This window comes from Lytechinus variegatus, chromosome 16 (assembly GCF_018143015.1).
Source record: "Lytechinus variegatus isolate NC3 chromosome 16, Lvar_3.0, whole genome shotgun sequence".
Taxonomy (NCBI): domain Eukaryota; kingdom Metazoa; phylum Echinodermata; class Echinoidea; order Temnopleuroida; family Toxopneustidae; genus Lytechinus; species Lytechinus variegatus.
The window spans coordinates 5,443,418-5,464,437 of record NC_054755.1 but is presented as its reverse complement, the minus strand read 5'-3'; the positions used below and the strand labels follow the sequence as shown (position 1 = coordinate 5,464,437).

Below are 21,020 nucleotides of genomic sequence, written 5' to 3'. Positions count from 1 at the left end.
TTACAAGATTTTTACCTTCAAAATATTACTGCCATAACCGTAACCTTCATCTCTCTGTGAAAAGAAGCCATCATCAAGACCTCATTAAATTGATGAAAACTTACCGAGAATCTGGACTTAATGGCCTGTATTCTGAACTTGGGTTTAAATTAAACCGTGGTTTGAAGTTGTGGTTTAATTATGGAGAGCCGATTGGAGCACAAATCCCTAACAGTAGACATTCAATTTATTAACTCATATGACACCAAAATTGTTCATAATTGTCTGGGAATGACAACTGAAGTATTTTTCTTCATGAAGAAAACAAAAGGAAACAAAATAGTAAACATAAAAAATATACAATATAAACAGAATTTTCAAACTTTTGTCTCTCCATAATTTTTGCGCAGAGATAGACCGTGGTCTAAGTTGAACCCGACTTCAGAATACAGGCCAATGGGTGGTATATTCTCACTTTTATGAAACCAATGACATGGTCACCTAAATCGCTTACCGTTACACTTCACATATTTAATGGTCAAGTCCACCTCAGAAAAATGTTGATTTTAATCAATAGAGACAAATCAGATAAGCATAATGCTGAAAATTTCATCAAAATTGGATGTAAAATAAGAAAGTTATGGCATTTAAAAGTTTCACTTATTTTCACAAAATAGTGATATGCACTATTTAGTCACATGCAAATGAGAGAATCAATGATGTCCCTCAATCACTATTTTTGTTTCTATTGTTTGGATTATAGAATATTTCATTTTTTACAAGTTTGACAGGAAGGATCAACTAATTGAACCATAAGATGTTAAACAATGGTAATTCCACATGTTCAGGGAGAAACAAAACAGGAGAAAATAAGAATATTTCATGTTTCATATAATAAAATACGAAAGAAATAGTGAGTGATGTCATCAGTTCCCTCATTTGCATACTGACCGGGATGTGCATATAACTATTTTGTGAAATTAAGCGAAACTTTAAAATGTCATAAATTTCTTAATTTACATCCGATTTAGATAAAATTTTCAGTGTTGTTCTAGTTGGATTTTTCTCTTTTTATTCAAATCAACTTTTTGTTGGGGTGGACTTGTCCTTTAAGAGCCCAAGGCCTAAATGTCAATTATAATTTTGATATTCAGCACTTGAATTCCTGTCTGATTACAATCAAGCCTGCAATAGCGTTTTCCTCAAGTGAAATTGCAATCTAAGTGTTTTCTTCCAAAACAGAATTTGACTGTACGTAAAATTTTTTAAACCAATATTGTCATCGGGTGGATTACTTTGATACCAATCGGCTCCTTTCTCATCCAGTGACAAACAATGTGTAATATCTGGTACACGTTGAATTCCACACATTGCATCAGATAGTTATGCCAACATCCTACTCTCTGCGGCATTAAGTGCTTCAGGATGAAGGGGAAGAAAAGCTGGGACCAAAAGCTTCTGGTGTGCCTCAGAACAAATTATACATATACCTAGAGCTGTAGATGGCACGATAGAGTACAGAAGTGAAGACATCACAAAAACTTTTTTTTTTTGCATTTCAGCATTTTTGATACCATATTCTGGTAGAGCATGATGAAAAACCCCATTTCCCCCATTTGGTGAGAATTTTTCTATGGGGACCTGAGATATGACCTCATGAATACATTATTAGCCCCACTGAAGTCAATGTATTATCGGCCTGGTTCCTAACATTTAGAACTAGGCCAGTAATACATTGACTTCAGTGGGGCTAATTATGTACTCATGAGGTCATATCTTGGGACCCCATTGACCGATTCCCACCATATCTGGGTTGTGCAGTTTTTCATCATGCTCTACAAATATGGTATAAAAAACGCTGAAATGCAGAAAGTGAAAATTGATGACGTCACACATCAGTACTCTATGTAAATGCCTGTTATCATTGAGTTTGTTGAGGGGGGGGGGGGGTGATGGGCATGGGAGGGTGGGGTGGCCATACCTGACTCTGTCCAGTTGGCCCTGAAGCCCTCGCTCCTATCAGGTGATTCTTCAAGACCATCTTGGAGCTGCCTGGCATCATGTGAGGCCTGTCAGGACGGATCGGACCAGCTATGGTAGCAAGAATGAACAAAATAAACAAGGAATTATGATGAAGACATGCATATAAAGAGAAAGCACATGTCCCTCACCCCAATAACAACAAAAAGCAACAACATCAAACAAACACTAGGACTATCATATGGTCAAGATTTGTCATTATGGCAATTACCATGGTAACTTTGATTGTTATTGGCTGCAGGTCATACGAAACAGACCCCAGTGCCCAGCATCATTGTAAATTTGTGATAGTACCGGGTAATTGTAATTAATTGAATTACCCTACTTCAAGAGATAATACCATTTTTACTATGAAAAAGAAACAGTGAAGATAGACTTTGAAGATGCATAAAATCTGCTTTCCAATGATGTGATGTTTAGTATCTTAAACTCACCTGGCGGCAGCGGCTGTTGGAAAGGCACTTGTCCCTGTGGTAACATGGCAGATTGGACAAAGTTACGATCTTGGTAACCACTCATGCCAGGATTGAAGGGATACGGTTGCTGTTCAAAGAAAACAATGAGTTATAATGACACGGTCACGGTCTGAAGATTTAGGGTTGAACAATACAGGCACATGTATATGGATATACACTGTACAGGCATATACAGTATAACTTCAGTTAATGTGGATTCTTCAGGGCAATTCCATAAAGTACCTTGTTAAAAGTCATAGCTGAGTTTTCGGGCAGGAGTCCTGCAAGTGGCCTTTTATTACCAGTTCTCACACTTCATCAATGACCAAACAATGGGGGATGCAGAAAAGCCACTTTGAAAAGACACATAGTGCCTTTAAAGGATTCCTGCTATATGACGGCACACAGGCTTTAGACAAGGCACTGGATGTACATCCAATCACTTTTGGACCAATTTGGTTTGGGTACGTTTTTTTATGGTAATTTCTGAGTGGAGGCTTCAATTCGGTTGTCAGATTGTAAAACGGTCTATCTCGAAAATCGCTGAAGAATGTTGTGCATTGGGAAAAGATGGTAAAATGGTAAAAAATCTCGAAGATAGACCATTTTACCATCTTATGATGTGTACTATGAGTGTATACGTGTGATGTGGTTAAACAGTCTATCTCCACAAAATCACATTTATTTCATAAATAAAACCCCGTATAACCTAAAAATTCTTCAGTTATTTGTGTTTATTGTGATTCTTCTTTTCCCATTGCTTAAAATGCATTATTTCCATCTCATAAAAAAGCTCAAACCTCTAAACTTCAAAGTCATTTTTCTCCGAACAGCGATTTTTGAGATAGACCGTTTTACCATCTGACGGCCGAAGTATGCTTAAGTTAATTAAAGGGGAAGTTCAACCTGACAAAAAAGTTTATTGTAAAATAGCAGAAAAAAAAATATTGCTCATTGTTTGAGAAAACTCCATCAAAGAATAAAAAAGTTATTGAAATTTTTATTATTTGATTTGTGACGTCATATGCCAGCAGCCTCCCTATATATTGTATGGTAAAGAAAAAAGATCAAATGTCATTTTGTAAGAATTTTTTTTTTTACCGTACTTTAGATTAATCAATAGATAAATCATTTCACACCAGTTTCTAAAAAGAAAACATCGATAAGCCATCATTTATGCATTTTATATTACATAACATATGGGGCAGCTGTTTGTTTATGACATCACAAATCAAATAATTTAACTTCTAATAACCTTTTATACAAAAGACAATGTTTGAACTGACATAGCAACAAGCCTAATCCATTGCAAGATCAATTGAAAGTGATTTTGTTCCTAACTGGAAGACCCCCTTTACAGTGCTCCGAAGTCAAATGCATGCAAATACCAGACTTTCCTGAAAATATTCTGCTCCGTACATCATATGAAAAGGTGCAATGCTTGGGTTGTTCATGAATTGGACTGAAAAATGTTGAAAAACCGGGTCGGATTATCAAAACAGTTGATTGCTTTATGGGAATGCCCTACACCATAGGCGTAGGTCTATGTATACAAGCCTTTAGAATAAACTGCAAGAATGTAGATTCTTCAAGGATTAAGTCTTTCTCATCCCATGTGTGTGAACAGATAAATCAATCATTCTCTACAATCCCATCTCATATATTGGATTCATTGGCTCATATCCTGAAGTCGTGTTTAACTTAGACCATGATCTAACTCTTTGCTAAAATTATGGGAAGCCAAAAGTGTCAAAATTTTTATTAAGTTGTATGTTTCTCATGTTTACTGTGCTTTTTCCTGATTCATCGATGGTGAAGACAATCACCTATTTATACTTCCTACACAATTATGAATGATTTAAGAGACAAATGAGGTGAAATATTATATCTCTACTGTTAGTGAATTATGTAACAATTGGCTATCCATACTAAACCACAACTTTAAACCTGAGTTTAAGTTAAACCCAACTTCAGAATATAGGCCTATAAAGCTATCTTATCAAATGATGGCACATAAAATAATTGACTGTAAATCTGGGGCACATTTCATTAGACTTGTTACATAAATTTGCAAGAACAGTTTTAAGCTTCTGAAATCATTTGATTTGATTGGCTAATGTTGCAGTTGTTATAGAAACTAAGCATTTTAAATCATAACAAATCTTCATGAAATGAGACCCTGAAGTGAATACAAAATACATAGTAGAAATAAAGTGGATGTAAAAGTGATTTGATGTGATTTTAAGGATGGTGAAGTGATTGGATTGAAGATCATGGCGGTGGAAGGTAAGAAGTTAAATGGAGGTATGAGAATAGTGTAGTCAAGTGAATTCTATTCTAACAAGGTGAAATCAGGTCAGGGGGGTGTTTCACAATGATTTAAGTATGACTTAGAGTTGCACTTCAATACCGACTTGCATACGGTATGAAAGGCTTGACAGCATTGGTCAGATCGTGTCATGAGGACGCGCACTACTGCGTATCTATCAATACAATTGCGCTTTGCATATCACGAACGCATCGGCATTTAAGTGCGACCTAAATCATACTTAAACCTTCGTGAAACACCCCCCCCCCCCCGTAAGATTAGGTGAAATCACAGACCTGAGTGCAGCAAGCCCAGGACTTGAGACATACTTTATGTAAGTTTAGATTTTTAAGTTGATAGTGGAGAACCAGGGGGGTGTTTCACAAAGATTTAAGTATGACTTAATGTCGTACTTTAATTCCTAGTTGCATGCAGTATAAAAGGCATGACCGCATTTGTCAGATCATGCCAAGAGGACGCGCACCACCACGTCATGATCAACAAGATTGCGTGTAACATATCGTATACGCATAGGCATTTAAGTGCGACTATAAGTCATACTTAAATCTTTGTGAAACACCCCCCAGGAGTACAGGCTATTTAAGTAAAGTAAACTCAAGTGAAGGTGGTGAAATAAATAAGTGTGTGCACCCAAAGTCTCCAGTCTTAGCTCCCATCCACATGGCAAACCTTACCACTTAAACAAATATTAATATTAAACCATGTAGGCCTATGTATTGAAATGTATGTATTGAAATACACATTACAACTCCTTGTTCAGAGCTGCCAACCTCAATTGTGCAAAATTATTTTTTATTTCTATTTTTCCAATGTTCAAGCCTAAAAATGCTGTGTTTCTTTAAAATTTTGAAAAACATACCACAAAAAAATCATCACTCTTACAAGTTTCAATAATCATATTCATAGGGGGAAATTCCTATTTAGTGTCACTTTTCCCTTAAAAATTCTAAGAAATAGGATAAAAATCCTACTAATTGGCAACTCTGAGAGTTAAATTAATTGTAATAAAACTCAATTTCTTTGTGATTACTCTAAATTTGTTTACATTAAGAGATACAAGTGCATTTATCTTCATCATCTTGAAGCAATGCTTTTACTGGAAGAAATGTAATTGGGGTTTAAATCTCATTGGCAACACTATGATAGGATGCGAAAAATATTGGTGGTGATTGGTGGTGATTTTTTACCTGATTGCTAAGAAAGCATGAATGCTTGTAAGCAAGCAACCAGAGGACCGACGGCTTAAGGTCCTCTCCGAAGGACCTGGTACTGAGGATTAATGCCTTACCAAAGGGCACTAGCGCACCTAGTGGGAATCGAACCCGGGTCACCGAAATACGAATCCCTCGCTCTACCAACTGAGCTATCGCGCCTCCATATTGTACATTTTAATTTGCCAGCGCCATAATGAGGCTGCGATGAATGCAAGGAATACTCCCCAGGGAGTGGACATTGGGCACTTTTCGTGCGGGATTGAAATGAATCCAATAACCGGGGGAATATTATGATGTACAGCGCTTTGAGCCGTTCTGGGAAAAGCACTATACAAAAATTGGCTATTATTATTATTATGAAATTCATCAAGTGAAATCAACAAGGAGAGAGTCAAGTTACACAATCTTCCTCAGAGATAACAATGTACATAGAATAAAAATATAATAGCAGCTGAAATTATTTGGACAATAATTTAGCTTTTATCCCATACTCCCCAGGGAGTGGAAAAAGGGCACTTTTCGTGCGGGATTGAAATGAATCCAATAACCGAGGGAATAATATGCTGTACAGCGCTTTGAGCCGTTTTGGGAAAAGCACTATATAAAAACTGGCTTTTATTATTATTATGAAATTCTTCAAGTGAAATCAACAAGGAGAGAGTCGAGTTACACAATCTTCCTCAGAGATAACAATGTACATGGAATAAAAATATAATAGCAGCTGAAATTATTTGGACAATAATTTAGCTTTTATCCCATATATCAAAATAGAACCAAAATTTATCTGACTCTTAATGTAAAGTACATTTATATATCACCATTAGTGCCAAACCTTGTATATCAAATTTGTTTAATTTTTGAGGGCAACGTAGGAAAAGCTGTATTTTCATCTGAAAACAGTCTCCTTAATATTCCTTTAAGGAATTCTTTTAAAGAAAATGCAAGGTTGCTACCCAAGTTAGAACTCTAGAATCAAGCTTTTTCTCAAGTGTCCTTAACTATTCTAATTTTGAGATACAAGGTTTACCAGCCCAAAGATGGTTCATGTATGCATGTTCGAGGGTTGTACTGTTTAGTGCAGAGAAGCAGGTGGAATAGAAGAAGAGGGATGGGTTAATGGTACCTGTTTATTGGTATAGCCCCTTGGTGGTGGGAAGCACTGGTTAGGGGGAGCAAAATTAAAAGGGTTCTGGGATGAAAAGGGTGTGGGATGGTGTGGACAAAAGGAAAGGAAAGGAGGAGAGAGGTTAGTAAGAAAAACATAATGGTGACATGTCAAATGAAATCAATGTTTGATTAGTAAATAAATCATAAGTGGTATAACTGAATGATGGTGAAGGGAAGGAATAAATGTGAAAAAGAGAGTAAAAAGGCATTTTCATCAAATAGATTATTCAGCACTTTAAGTTATATGGGCATTAGCGCTCGTTGGGAGTGGATCATTTTTTGCTGGTCCCAGACTTTGTGATAAGCACACTGGCAATATCTGTAATTAAGATTTCTATGGGGGAAAACAAACTTGATGAATCATCAAGAAATTCTTTGGCCAAGACTGCTTGTCCTCTAGGAACTTGTCAGGCCAGGGGGTGTTGCAGAAAGAGTTGCGTTTAAACGCAAGTCAAAAAAATCAAACGCAAGTCAAAAAAATCAAACGCAAGTCCCAAATGCGCGCTGTTGATTGGTTGAAAATCAAGTTGCGATTGATTGCAACTCTTTTTGCAAAGGAAGGTGCCCCAGGGGGGTGTTTCACAAAGATTCAAGTATGACTTAGAGTCACACTTAAATGCCTACTTGCCTGCGATATAAAAGGCATGATCGCATTTGTCAGATCATGCAAAGAGGACGCGCAATACTGCGCATTGATCAATAAGATTGCGTGTTGCATATCATGTATGCGTCCACATTTAAGTGCAACTCTGCATCAACTTAAATCTTTGTGAAACAATAGCCAGGGATAGCAAAAATAAAGACTGTACCAAAAAGGAATGGCTGGAATTTGCAGTAGCATTACATAATGTCTATGTGGTCATAATACTCATGCCACACTGGTTGACTGACATCAGCTGTTACATATTAAATCATTGTTTGTGAACCAGGCCCCCAGGCATCATTTGAAACAAGGAGTATATAATATTAAGCTCAATATCCTTACCTCTCTCATAGGTGCTTGAGCTGGGGTAGGGGCCGGTCTCTTACGGTTCGGCCTTTTCTTTCCCTTCTTATTTGTCGTCTCTTTGGAGCCCTCTACTGGTATAACAACGCCAACCTTGATCTCTGATTGGCTGGAGTCCATCTCCTGTATGGGCTTCTCTACTTCCTGGTTAATTGGGGGTGGGGGCTCCTCTTCGTCTGGAGGGACTTGTGGTGGGTCAAAATAGTGGCTGTCGGGTTTGACCTGGTAAGGGCAGAGAGAGCATAGGAGGGAGTATTTCATTTATAGTCATACATAAAACACCTTCACAACTAAAAGTCAAACTGGATTATATGCAGTTAACAATCTACCTGACATGTCTTTGAAATGATAGTGACCTGTTACATCACCAAACGAAGTTCTTAGAAACTTAAAGCAAGGCCAGCTGATAACTATTTGAAAACCCTACGTGCACTTGAAATTAGCAACAGGGATCCACAAAACAAGGGAACATGCCTTGATTTATTTAACCTTAGAAAGGGAACTAACTCATGGGGGAATACCATTTTTATAATGCCATTCCACAGCAATGAATCATTCATGTACATGTACATGTATCTACCAGAATCCCCTGGCACATAATATTTGTTTATGCATACAAAGCCAAAGGCGATCATTTTGTTGGATTCTGCCACATTCCATGGTGTTAGTGCTTCCACGTCTGGGCCCCATTACATAAAAGTTACTTTTAAGGGCACTTTGCCATCCAATGGTAGCTACCATGGAATCCTTGATTTTGATTGGCTGATGAGCACTGTTACCATCATGGTAGTTACCATCGGATGACAAAGATACCATAATAGTAACTTTTAATGCGACGGAACCCTGGAGTTCATCTTTAAGACGACATCAGAAGAAAACTGGGGCCCGTCTTACAAAGGGGTTGTGATTGATCCGATCAATCGCAACTATGGAAGGCCAGCAAAGTCAACATATGAAATGCATGTTTGTTTAAAAAAAATCTAGATATGAATGTATATTTATAAATTCATTGATTTCTTGACAATTTGGTATGTTCTTCTTGGTTTACACAGGACATTTAGCAAATTCCCTGTAGAAAAAATTATGACACTGATAGATTTCCATAGAGTTACGATTGATTGGATCGATCGTAACTCTTTGTAAGACAGGCCCCCTGGTATTCCTATCCTTACCTGGTTGTGGGAGTGGTAGAGTGTAAGGCGGTACTGCTCCTGGTATCTCAACGGTTTTCTCTCCATCCTAATACCCCCAAACCACGCCCATGAGAGAGGGGCGGGGTTCTTCAGGATCTCTAACGTATCCCAGGGATTTATCTTCTGCTTGGCTGATACTTGCAACCCCTATGCATCAAACGTAGAAAGAGAAAATGACAATTATAGTAATATTCCACTTCATTATAGCACTTGATAGATTGGAACAGTGTCTCTAAGAGCTTTACAGATATAAATCAATACCCCAGTCTTTGGAATCTGGTTTGCTCACAAACAATGCAAGCACCTTCTCCGCTCCCTGGGGGGCACTCCATTAAGAGTTTTCTAAACCCAATTGTAAGAAAACCATGGTACCTGGGGCCATTAAATAACTTTATGGAATCACAACTGACATCATAAGTGTAAGATTTGTAAAAGAGCAAAATGTGCATGTCATTTGCATACAAAATAATGCATTAGCACATTAGTAAACAACCATATCGCATATTCAAGATCAGTGTTTTCTACAAAATATTCCCTGGAAGAAGACATTGATTTGTAAAATACGAAAACATTAAAACTCAATTATGTTAATATCTCACTTGTCTCCTTTTGTCAAAGCAGGGTTGATTATTATATTCCATGACATTTGCTCCAGCAGCAATCACTCTGTTATGAATTCCACACACTAAATCAATGATTAACTTCATTCCTTGATTTAACACTATACCCTAATCCTACACCTAACATAAAACCCTACTGTAACCCTAACCCTTCACCTTGATGAGATAAAGCCCAGAGCAATGTCACAGAGCAAACCCTGTGCCATTGATTACGTAGATATACCTGTTTCTCATCAATGGAGTCAAAGCCTTGTTGCCTTTTGTATCAATCAATATTACAACATGGTTTAGAAGATCAAATGAGTACTGATTATGTACACATACCTGTTTCTTATCAATGGAGTCAAAGCCAGTGATCTTGTTGTCTTTTGTATCGATCAATGTTACAACATGGTTTAGAAGACCAGCTGAGTACTTAGACATACACATACCTGTTTCTTATCAATGGAGTCAAAGCCAGTGATCTTGTTGTCTTTTGTATCGATCAATGTTACAACATGGTTTAGATGACCAGCTGAGTACTTAGACATACACATACCTGTTTCTTATCAATGGAGTCAAAGCCGGTGATCTCGTTGCCTTTTGTATCGATCAATGTTACAACATGGTTTAGAAGACCAGCTGAGTACTTAGACATACACATACCTGTTTCTTATCAATGGAGTCAAAGCCAGTGATCTTGTTGTCTTTTGTATCGATCAATGTTACAACATGGTTTAGAAGACCAGCTGAGTACTTAGACATACACATACCTGTTTCTTATCAATGGAGTCAAAGCCAGTGATCTTGTTGTCTTTTGTATCGATCAATGTTACAACATGGTTTAGAAGACCAGCTGAGTACTTAGACATACACATACCTGTTTCTTATCAATGGAGTCAAAGCCGGTGATCTCGTTGCCTTTTGTATCGATCAATGTTACAACATGGTTTAGAAGACCAGCTGAGTACTTAGACATACACATACCTGTTTCTTATCAATGGAGTCAAAGCCGGTGATCTTATTGTCTATGGTATCTATCAATGTACAACATGGTCTAGAAGAACAACTGAGTACTTAGACATACATATACCTGTTTCTTATCAATGGAGTCAAAGCCAGTGATCTTATTGTCTATGGTATCTATCAATGTACAACATGGTCTAGAAGAACAACTGAGTACTTAGACATACATATACCTGTTTCTTATCAATGGAGTCAAAGCCAGTGATCTTATTGTCTATGGTATCTATCAATGTACAACATGGTCTAGAAGAACAACTGAGTACTTAGACATACATATACCTGTTTCTTATCAATGGAGTCAAAGACAGTGATCTTATTGTCTTCGGTATCTATCAATGTACAACATGCTTTAGAAGACCTACTGAGTACTTAGACATACACATACCTGTTTCTTATCAATGGAGTCAAAGCCGGTGATCTTGTTGCCTTTGGTATCTATCAAGCTCCCCATTGGCTCACATGTGATCACCTCAATGGTCTTCCTTGGGACCGGTAGAAGCTGACGGACCAGGTTGATCCCGTCAGAATGCTTGTCACCAACCTCTTTCTACAGATAGACAACAAGAAATGTGAGATTTACAGATAACAATTCCATGAAATCAAAAGCATTGGTTTCCATTTGAAAATGATCAGTTTGCAATATTATTGGTCTTATTGTTATTTATTTCAGTATCAAAAGCCATTTTTTCAAAAGTTTTTGTTTTCAATAAAGTGAAAAAGCACATTTGAAATAACATGTTATTGATATTCATGGGACTAATTGCAAAACTGCTCAACTAAATTACACTACATGAAAAAACAAATTTACAATAAGCAAGGGCATTCAGTACTGCTCTGAGAAGGGTAAATTCTAGTCATAAATTAATGAATTTCCAAACCATGAGGTTCATTTTCATGAAGATATGAAAAGCATGAAGAAAAGTACAGAATTATTAAAATGTTCAGAGTAAAATCATTCTTGATACAAATAAAATTTTCTTTCATACTAAATCAGCTTTCCAATTACTGTACTTCAAGTTGGAAATAAAAACAGAAAGAACAGAAAGAGAAGAAAATGAAATAATTATTTGGTAGGATCTTGGGATAAGGGTTACCTTGAGTTTCTTGATAAGAGCTTGGTGAGAACGTCCTTTCTCTTCTCCTGCCCCTGGACTACCACTAGCATCGGAGGACAGGGTACTATTGATGAGAACTGATAACATGTCCAAGACAGTAGTGAACAGCTCACTGACGGGATAAAAAGAGGATACGAGATTTGTAACTTTTGGTAATGGGTGATGATGGTGGTGGTGATAGTTGACGATGGTGGTGATGATGAGAATGATGATGATGATGATAACGGTGATGGAAAAGATGCTGGTGTTAATGGGGATGATGATGGTAGTGAGGATGGTAATGATGGTGATAATGGTGGTGATTATGGTGATGATGATAATGGTGATGGAAAAGGTGGTTTTGGTGGTGATGAAGGTGGCGATGATGGTGGCGATGATGGTGGTGATGATGATGGTGATGATGATGATAATGGTGGTGATGATGATGATAATGGTGGTGATTATGGTGATGACGATGATGATGGTGATGATGATAGTGATGGTGATGATGATGATGATAATGGTGGTGATTATGGTGATGACGATGATGATAATGGTGATGGAAAAGGTGGTGGTGGTTGTGATGGTGGTGATGGTGGTAATTGTGGTGGTTATGGTAATGATGATGACAACAATGGTGATGATGGGCAGAAGAATATAAAGGCTAAAACAAGACTAAAAGTGACAGGAATGGAGGAAAAAGAGGGAAAGAAAAAGGAAAGCATGGAAATGATGAGAATGACAAGGATGTGATGGAGGACAAGGAAAAGAGGAGCAAAAACAAGAGAATGATAAAAAAGGACAAATCACACGGGATCACTTACTTATTGGTATGTGGATCAACAGTTCCTGTTGTGATGAGTTGTAGAAGAAGAAGAGCAAACTCTGTCGTCCACATCATACTCCTCATAATGGTATCAAACATATTCCCAACCTAAACAAAAAGGAAGAGAAAATTATAATAACACTTGTCTAGCTATGTAACTTCCTTCAAATTTCAAACAAATTCCCAACCTCACATACACAATATAGGAGCATAAAAAGACATGTCTAAATACTGACACACTTTTAAAAGGAACAAATTATTGGCTTAACATATCTGGAAAGTTATGACCCAATCAATATGTTATTATTCTCAAGAGATTATATACCTCATACATTTTGGACTACTTTTACAAATGACATGGCCCAGGAAGAGGGGGGGGGGGGGGGGTGGGGACTGGAACCCTAGACACCATTGTTTAGTGATCTCGGTACATTATGTAACTACATGTTCATCTGTATGCATCAAGTGAGAAAATCAGTCTTCATGCTAATGAAACTTTTTGACCATAAATGGAACTTCAATGCTTACCAAACTAAGTCTGAGTTGTAGAGCTTCATGCATAAGTCTCCTGCTTTTAGGGTCTTCCCATCGGTCCTGAAAAGGGATACAAAACACATCGCATGGAGAGAGTATTAGAAAAGCAGTTCGCTCTCCTTGAATACATGTAAGTTCTAAAAGTACTTTTCCAACGAAACATGATATAATATGGGGGTATCATGATTTACTGGTTCTGACTCAGATCTTTCAATAAGAGGGTCAAGGGTTCGAATCTTAACCACAGTTTGTATTCCTTCAGCAAGACATTTACCCACATTCAGCTGTATTCAACTCTGGTGAGGTGAATAGGTACCCTGCAAGATTAATTCTTTGAATGCAGTTATCGCTGGATACAACTCGAGCTGAAGACGGTAATAATGATAGTGCACCTCGGAATACATAATATCTAAATAGAGGATGCTATAAGAGTGCCTACTCTAATCTTATGCGGAGCATTGTGGCCCAGTGGATTAGTCTTCTGATTTTGAAACAGAGGGTCATGGGTTCAAATTCCAGTCATGGCGTAATTTCCTTCAGCAAGAAATTCATCCACATTGTGAGATGAATAGATAGCTGTGCGCACCAGAATCAGTAGACTGGCTTAGCTGGGTAATGTAGGAGCACTTTGAGCATCTAGCAAGGTGGGTATGTGCGCTATACAAATCCTATATTATTTATTCATTTATTATACCTGGCAGGAAATAATTCCTTGAAATGCAACCACGCTATAAAAAAGGCTGCGGGGCTAAGGCCAGGGTAATAATTTCCAAGTCCTTTGGAAGCAAATAGGGACGTTATATGACATAATGTGGTATGCGCTATACCAGAACTGTGTTATTATTATCATGTCATTATCATTCATGCAACCCAAGGGCTCAATTCAATCAGAGCTGTTATACCTATGACTAATAAACATTGCAATTGCTGTGAAATTTTGTCTCAGCCAGTCAACCACTAGAAGATGCATCTCTGATATCACCAGAGATGCCAGTACAAGATTTACACAAACGACAAAGATGGAAATGAGAATTTTTAGAAGTGAGGTCTTCATTTTACCTCATCACACAAGTCTTCTCTAGATTATTGAAAACTATACTGGTATCATCTGATTGTTGAGCAATTGGATGGTAGCTGTTCCAATTACTTTCACAGCTAAGCAAGCTTTTTAAAGAATGATTTGTGGTACTACAATCTTGGACATATGTAGTAAACTACATCCAACAGTAAAAGTAGTATGACATTATAAGGCAAAGATGATCTTTGATGAACTGAGTACTGTTAAAGAACTTACATCTTTTGGTGACTGCAGGAATTGTGTAAGCTGAGTCTGCAGGGATGTTAGGAGACCCTCTCTTTGCTCATCTTGGCCTTTGAGACAGGTCAATACTAAAGACAGCAATGGCTGGTGACTCACGGTTGATGCTTGGCTGTATTCAAGTAAGCAAAGTAATGGGTGACAGGGTTAGAAATCTAAGAACCGTGTAAGCTAAGTTTCATCTTGGCCTTTGAGGCAGGTCAACTCTAAATTTGTTAACGTTTGTTCACTCACTGTCGATGTCTGGCTAAAGATAGGAGTGATCTAGACTTATAACTCTGATAACAGAGTCTTATGGGAACTTAGGGGACCTTAGCTGTTTTTATTCTTGATGCTGGAGGCAGGTAAACCTCAAAACAATGGAAGATGACTCACTGGCAATGCTTGGCTATAGCCAAGTATACAAATTAAAATAATAAAGCATGAAATAACTGTAAGAAGTAGAAGTTTCTTCAAGGAATCTGCAGGAACATCAAAAGACTTTCTCTAAGTTCCTTCTCACTCTCAAGGCATTTCACCAATAGACTAGAGAAACTCTCGACAAGAATGTCTAGTGACCCACTTTGGACTAACAGACCTTATTCATTCCTTGTCTCTTTCAGTGATTTTTAATTCTGTACATCATTTTAAGTTTGAGAAGACTGAATTTATCACCAACAACCTACCTTCTTTGACCCTGTTTGTCCTTATCTTTGCTTGATGGCTTGGAAGTCCAGGTTTGACCAACACTCTCCAGGATGTTCCCAGCTTGCTTCAAGACCCTTCCCTGGACTGAGCTAGGAAGCTTGGAGATCAGAGGAGCTACTAACCACACACTGCTGTTGGCTGGGTCAGATCTGTAGCAGGTCAAATCAATCGAGAATTACATATCTTACCATGAGATATGTTTCTTTGAAAGAAGTCTGCTGGATGTTAATAGACCTATTGTCTAACCTTAGAGACGATAGAGAAAGTAAACATTGAAGGCAAAAAAGGTAAGACGCCAACTGAATCATTGTTACTGTAAGACACCTTCTTTCTGTACATCATTCCAGTTGCTTATATTAGGAAATACAAACATGTAGTTAAAAAAATATCAATGGCAATTAATCTCTTAGATCTGAATTTAATGTGGATACACAGTACATGTATTCCATATCTTGTGTTACATCTCATATCACTGATATCCAAAGAAATGAAATCACACTTCTCTGAAACTAAAGAAGACAAATGGAAAGACCGCTAAGAGCTAAGTCTGATCCAAAACAACATTCACTAGTAACAAAACAATTCAGTTTCAAATCTCTAGCAAAAAATGAAAAAAGACCATAAAATGGTGAGAATGCTGTCAACTTACTTTGAGTCCTGATTCCCTTTCTGGTTAGCTCCTGAGCTGCGCCTGCTACTACTACCACCACCGCTGCTTGATCCACCTTTACTTGAGCTCTGTTCATCCTCTGGGGTCAACTGGAATACCTCGATGGTTGCTTTGGCGATGTTCTCAAGCAGAGAATTGTTCTCTGAGGCAGAGGGACACTGTTTGAGCATCAGCTGGAGCTCCAACCAAGAGACCCGTAAGGTCCACTGGTTCAAATTCTAAAGGTAGGGTGAAATTAAAAATGAAAAGTATAAATATGAGTCGTATTCACTAATTGATTTTGGCTGGACTCTCTGGCAGAGAGTTGTTTTCCAAGGTCAAGGGACATAGTTTTGAGTATCAGCTGGAATTCCAACCAAGATTGTAAGGGTATGGTGAAAATGAAAAGTAAAAAATTGATTTTTACTTACTAGTGAATGGAAGAAGCAAGTGGAGGAGAGTAGAAGGGTTGGATTGAGGATAGAGGATACATAGAATTGTGCAAAGTTGAGGGAAGGGGAAGAGGTGATTGCTGCATGTGTGGGAGATTTCCAGGCTCCGTCATTCAATTGGCATAGAACCAGATTTTACACAATGAACTACTGACTAAGTCATAACTGTGGGAGGGAAGGATTGCATTTTTAAAAGAGCACTTCCGCCTTAGAGGACCATGACATTAATTTGTGCTTTGCAAAGAGCAAAATGTACTGAAAATCTGGTGCAAAAAGATTAAATTGAAGAAAATAAGAAGATACCTTTAGTATGCGGGTGATAATAGTCTTCTGATCAGCGTCTGAGCCTCCGTCTCCAATGGTTGATGTCCCACTCGGGTAGCAAATCAACTGAAGAAGGTAGTGGATCTACAAAAAAAATACAATAAGAGGATGCAAAATCATTCCAGGTTTTTTTTGTTTGATACAATGAATCAACAAAACAATTTACTGAGTATTAGAGACCTCAACATCCATGAATAATTTTGAAGGATCACAAGAAAATCTTTGGAAGGGAAACCATTCAGGTTTGATTATTATTATTAAATGCTTGTGTGATAGATCTGACCTATCTAACACTCCAAAGATATGGAATATCATTAAATGTTTGTGTGATACTTCCTATGTATTGAACGCTCCATAAAAGTGGAATATCTTTATATTACCTGCTTATGCGATAAATACTGATCCAAGAGTACTTCATTGGTCCATAGATTCTCTTGATCCTTGAGGAATGTTTCTCTGACCCAGTTCTGACTGCAGATTGTCTTCAGGGTGTACTTGGCATAGTTACTTAGACTGGCTGTTGACATGTTACCTGAGGACTTGGTACCCTGGCCGAACCCCTCCTCCTGGTTGCCCCCTTCTCGGCCTTCTCTGCCTCCAAAGTCATCAAAGGAGCCAAAGAGGCTTGAGGAGGAGCCTCCTCCCCCCACAGCAGCATCACCTGTTAGAGGAAACGTTGGTATACATAAATCATTTAAACACAACAGGGTTCCCAGCTTTTCAAGAAAACAAAATTCCCTGACTTTTCCCTGATGAAGTTTAAAAATTCCCTGATAATTATTTAAACCCATTCCCAGTTTCACATGTTTTCTAAGTTACATTGAATTACATGTATTTTCAGTACAATAACCTAATGTAAAACTTATTAGTACCACCATAACCAGTCATTCAATGGATGTTGTTATGATATGCAACAAAATATAACAGAGTCTGACCGACTACCATGCTTTGGACTTTTGGGCTGATCAAAATTCCCTGATTTTTCCCCCCATTTGAGGCAATTTTCCCTGATTTGAGGTATTTTTTTTCAAATTCCCTGATTTTTCCCTGACTGGAAACAAGTAAAATAATTTCCATTGATTTCCCTGATGGGCTGGGAACCCTGACATAAAGGTCACTTGTGGTTATAAACTCAATGAGTTCAAATAGAATCCATTGGAGTTAGCACCCAGGTGTTCCAATGTATAGTGTACATGTAAAAGACAAATGTGCTAAATTATTTCGATACAAAATGTATAACTGATGAGTAATGAGGAAATAGACAAGGCATTCAAGCCAACTGCTTGTTTTTTTTTTCAAATCAATAATAATACAATGTCCCACATGTGCTTTTCTGTGCTGGCAAACATTAACATGATAATTTTTCGGCTACGATTTCAGGACTGCACAAAATGTTTATGTACCAGGTGGGTGTTTCATAAAGCTGTTTGTAAGATACAAATGAATTTACGCACGACTGGTTAGCCTTTCCTGGGCTATGTGATATCTCTATGCAATTGATTTATGACCAAAGAACATGTTCCAGTCATGCGTAAAGTCATGCGTAAAGTCATGCGTAAAGTCATGCGTAACTTTACGAAGAGCTTTATGAAACATCCATTAGATCTTGTTTGATCATACACAGTGATATGGTGTCAAACAAGATTTATATAAAAGCTACTACTCATTATCTCTGTTCATAAGACAAGCACATGTATTTAAGATCTGAGCCTTGAGAGGGGAGCCTTCAATTAAAGTGAACATGAGTAAAAGTCAAGGCAAGGACAGGATAACTTACCCAGCAGAAGGATGGCCTTCAAGACACCGACCAAAGCATCAACAGTGATGCTGCTATGAGCAGAGTCCAGCATATGACGATCACAGGTCGTCTTGATGAACCTAACCGCTCCACCACCACCAGCTCCACCACTACCACCGCCCCGTCCCCCTTCTCCAGGGGCGGGAGTGGGGTTATTACCCCCACTGGTGCTTGAGGAGCCGGTGGAGGGTACGGTGGGGGTCTCTTGGGAGGTGCAGAAGAGGCAGAGGAGCAGGTGGCACATCAGCCTTGCTCCCGGTTCGGCATCGGGATCAGCTATGGATGCACCTGAGAGGAATAGATGATATTCAAACTGAGTATGCGTATGCCTTATAATTCACTGACAACTGAAAAGGAGCATGAAACTGTTTATAATGGTGTGCTTCCAGCAAATAAATTTCTACTTCAATTGCTTTCCAATACCTCAATCAGATGGACCCATGTAGCATTCAACATGCACAATGGCCATTACATAATTGTATTAGACAGAAGAATACTCTTTTGACACATTTGGAACAGGATTTCTTTTAGTTTCAGGAAGGCAAATAGGAAGAAAGGACGGCCAAAGATGCAATGCATTGGGCAAAGGGGAGGAGGGAGCAAGGACCATTGCAACAAGTGTGGGGGTAATTAAGCCATCCCAGTTTAAAGGGCCACATATGAAATTAAAATTTTAGACTAATACTACTGCTGCTAGAACTACTACTATTACTCTTCCTCCTACTATGCTGACTTACCAGAGATGCCAGGGTTCGCAGCGATAAGGGAAGCAAGAGCAACGTGATCTACCACATCCTCCAGCGAGAAGCAATGTCTGGCAATCAGGATGGCTGTGAAGACTGCAATATTGTCATGGATTGAAAGATCACTCACCTGAAACAAGATGAAAATATTGAATTTGAATATGAAAAGGTATTTATCAAAAACCACATGGCAGTCCAAAGCTGATAAGAGTGGAATTAACATAACAAAAATGCAACAAAGAATAACAAGATTGTGTGACTGAAATTTCACAGGGATCATTGACAAGTAAACCTCTGCTTCTTGAAATTTCCTGGAATATATAATACCTACATAATTCAGGGCAGTCTTTCATGCAACAGAAAGTAAGTGACTTCCATAGACTTTTACTACAAACAACCAAAATGCCTGCATTTGCTTGGTTGAAAGCCTAATTGTCAATGAAAATCACTCACTATTTGTTTCATGAAACTCTCTCCAGGGGCCTGTTACACAAAGGATTGTTGTAACTGTTGTACCTTTGCCATATGGCAACTACCATGGTAACAGGGCTCAGCAGCAAATCATGATCAAGGTTTCCATGGTAGTTGCCATGATGGCAAAGTTTATACAACAGTTGCAAGTCCTTTATGAAACGAGCAACAGATGTCACTACATGTACATAAAGATATTTGGGAATATGAATCGTTTTAATAATGAACTTGCAATGCAGGGAAGACACAAGATTATTCTAGGGGGGGGACAGCAACACCAACACCTACATAGCACGGGCATAGTGCATTATTATACCATTCATGCGCTGCATCAACAATAGTCTCAGTAAGGGCTTAAATTTATCCAAGGCCATCGAAGGCCATGGTCGTGGATGCCCATACCCATTGGCATTGGAAATTTTTTGTGCCATTACCAGTTATTATTTTTTTCAGTATCAAAATATATGTGTTCTTTTCTATGGTAAGAATACATGGAACTTACATCGACATTGCAGAGAAGGTCGTTGAACCCACAGCTGTGTATAGATGAACAACAGAGGGCCTTGAGTACCCCAAGCCATTCAGAGCTCAGCGTCGTACAGCTGGCGGTCAATTCAGCACACATGATAGAGAGACTGTTCAATCTGGAATTCAAACCAAGCAGGGAAAAAAAAAAAAAATTATTTTCGGGGACTACTTTCCTCCAAAATTAATTTAGCAAGAAATCAAACATACAAATCCAGGAAAGAATTAATTGTAAGTCAAGCTATTGTACATTAATTCCCCAATGACAGCAGATACTTGCTCAAAACACATTTTAAAGAGAAATACCAGTAGTTGCAGTAAATACTGATTTTATGAGAAGTATGTAAAACCAGGCTTAATTGTCAGTATATTATCGAGGATCTAGGTCTGGTACAGTTACATAAACTAAACTTTTTGAAATCTTGAAATCTACACTGAAAAATGTTCACACTGAAGATCACCAACACAGATAAGCGCACGTGGGTCAGTGTATGATTATTGCTTTGAATGTCGCTCCGACGCTTGACCCGAATCCTGTGCTTAGTTGCTGATTTCTCAGCAATTACACAATTTCTTCTAGAATCCTTTGGC

At 38.1% G+C, this 21,020-nt stretch overlaps 1 protein-coding gene across 3 annotated transcripts in view; it reads right to left on the bottom strand.

Moving 5' to 3' along the window:
* Positions 1 to 21,020, bottom strand: part of LOC121429953 (mediator of RNA polymerase II transcription subunit 12-like protein) — a 71,575-nt gene that overhangs the window by 13,470 nt on the left and 37,085 nt on the right. For all 3 annotated transcript variants that reach the window (XM_041627216.1, XM_041627217.1, XM_041627218.1), the window contains exons 21-36: positions 20,407 to 20,548; positions 19,428 to 19,563; positions 18,670 to 18,978; positions 17,273 to 17,553; positions 16,872 to 16,976; positions 16,117 to 16,355; positions 15,446 to 15,616; positions 14,757 to 14,892; positions 13,457 to 13,522; positions 12,927 to 13,036; positions 12,103 to 12,235; positions 11,394 to 11,555; positions 9,363 to 9,530; positions 8,170 to 8,412; positions 2,454 to 2,562; positions 1,961 to 2,070 (exon numbers count right to left, since the gene is read on the bottom strand). In XM_041627216.1, the coding sequence (XP_041483150.1) occupies positions 1,961 to 2,070; positions 2,454 to 2,562; positions 8,170 to 8,412; positions 9,363 to 9,530; positions 11,394 to 11,555; positions 12,103 to 12,235; positions 12,927 to 13,036; positions 13,457 to 13,522; positions 14,757 to 14,892; positions 15,446 to 15,616; positions 16,117 to 16,355; positions 16,872 to 16,976; positions 17,273 to 17,553; positions 18,670 to 18,978; positions 19,428 to 19,563; positions 20,407 to 20,548 (2,620 nt within the window). The remainder of the gene's footprint in view (positions 1 to 1,960; positions 2,071 to 2,453; positions 2,563 to 8,169; positions 8,413 to 9,362; positions 9,531 to 11,393; positions 11,556 to 12,102; positions 12,236 to 12,926; positions 13,037 to 13,456; positions 13,523 to 14,756; positions 14,893 to 15,445; positions 15,617 to 16,116; positions 16,356 to 16,871; positions 16,977 to 17,272; positions 17,554 to 18,669; positions 18,979 to 19,427; positions 19,564 to 20,406; positions 20,549 to 21,020) is intronic.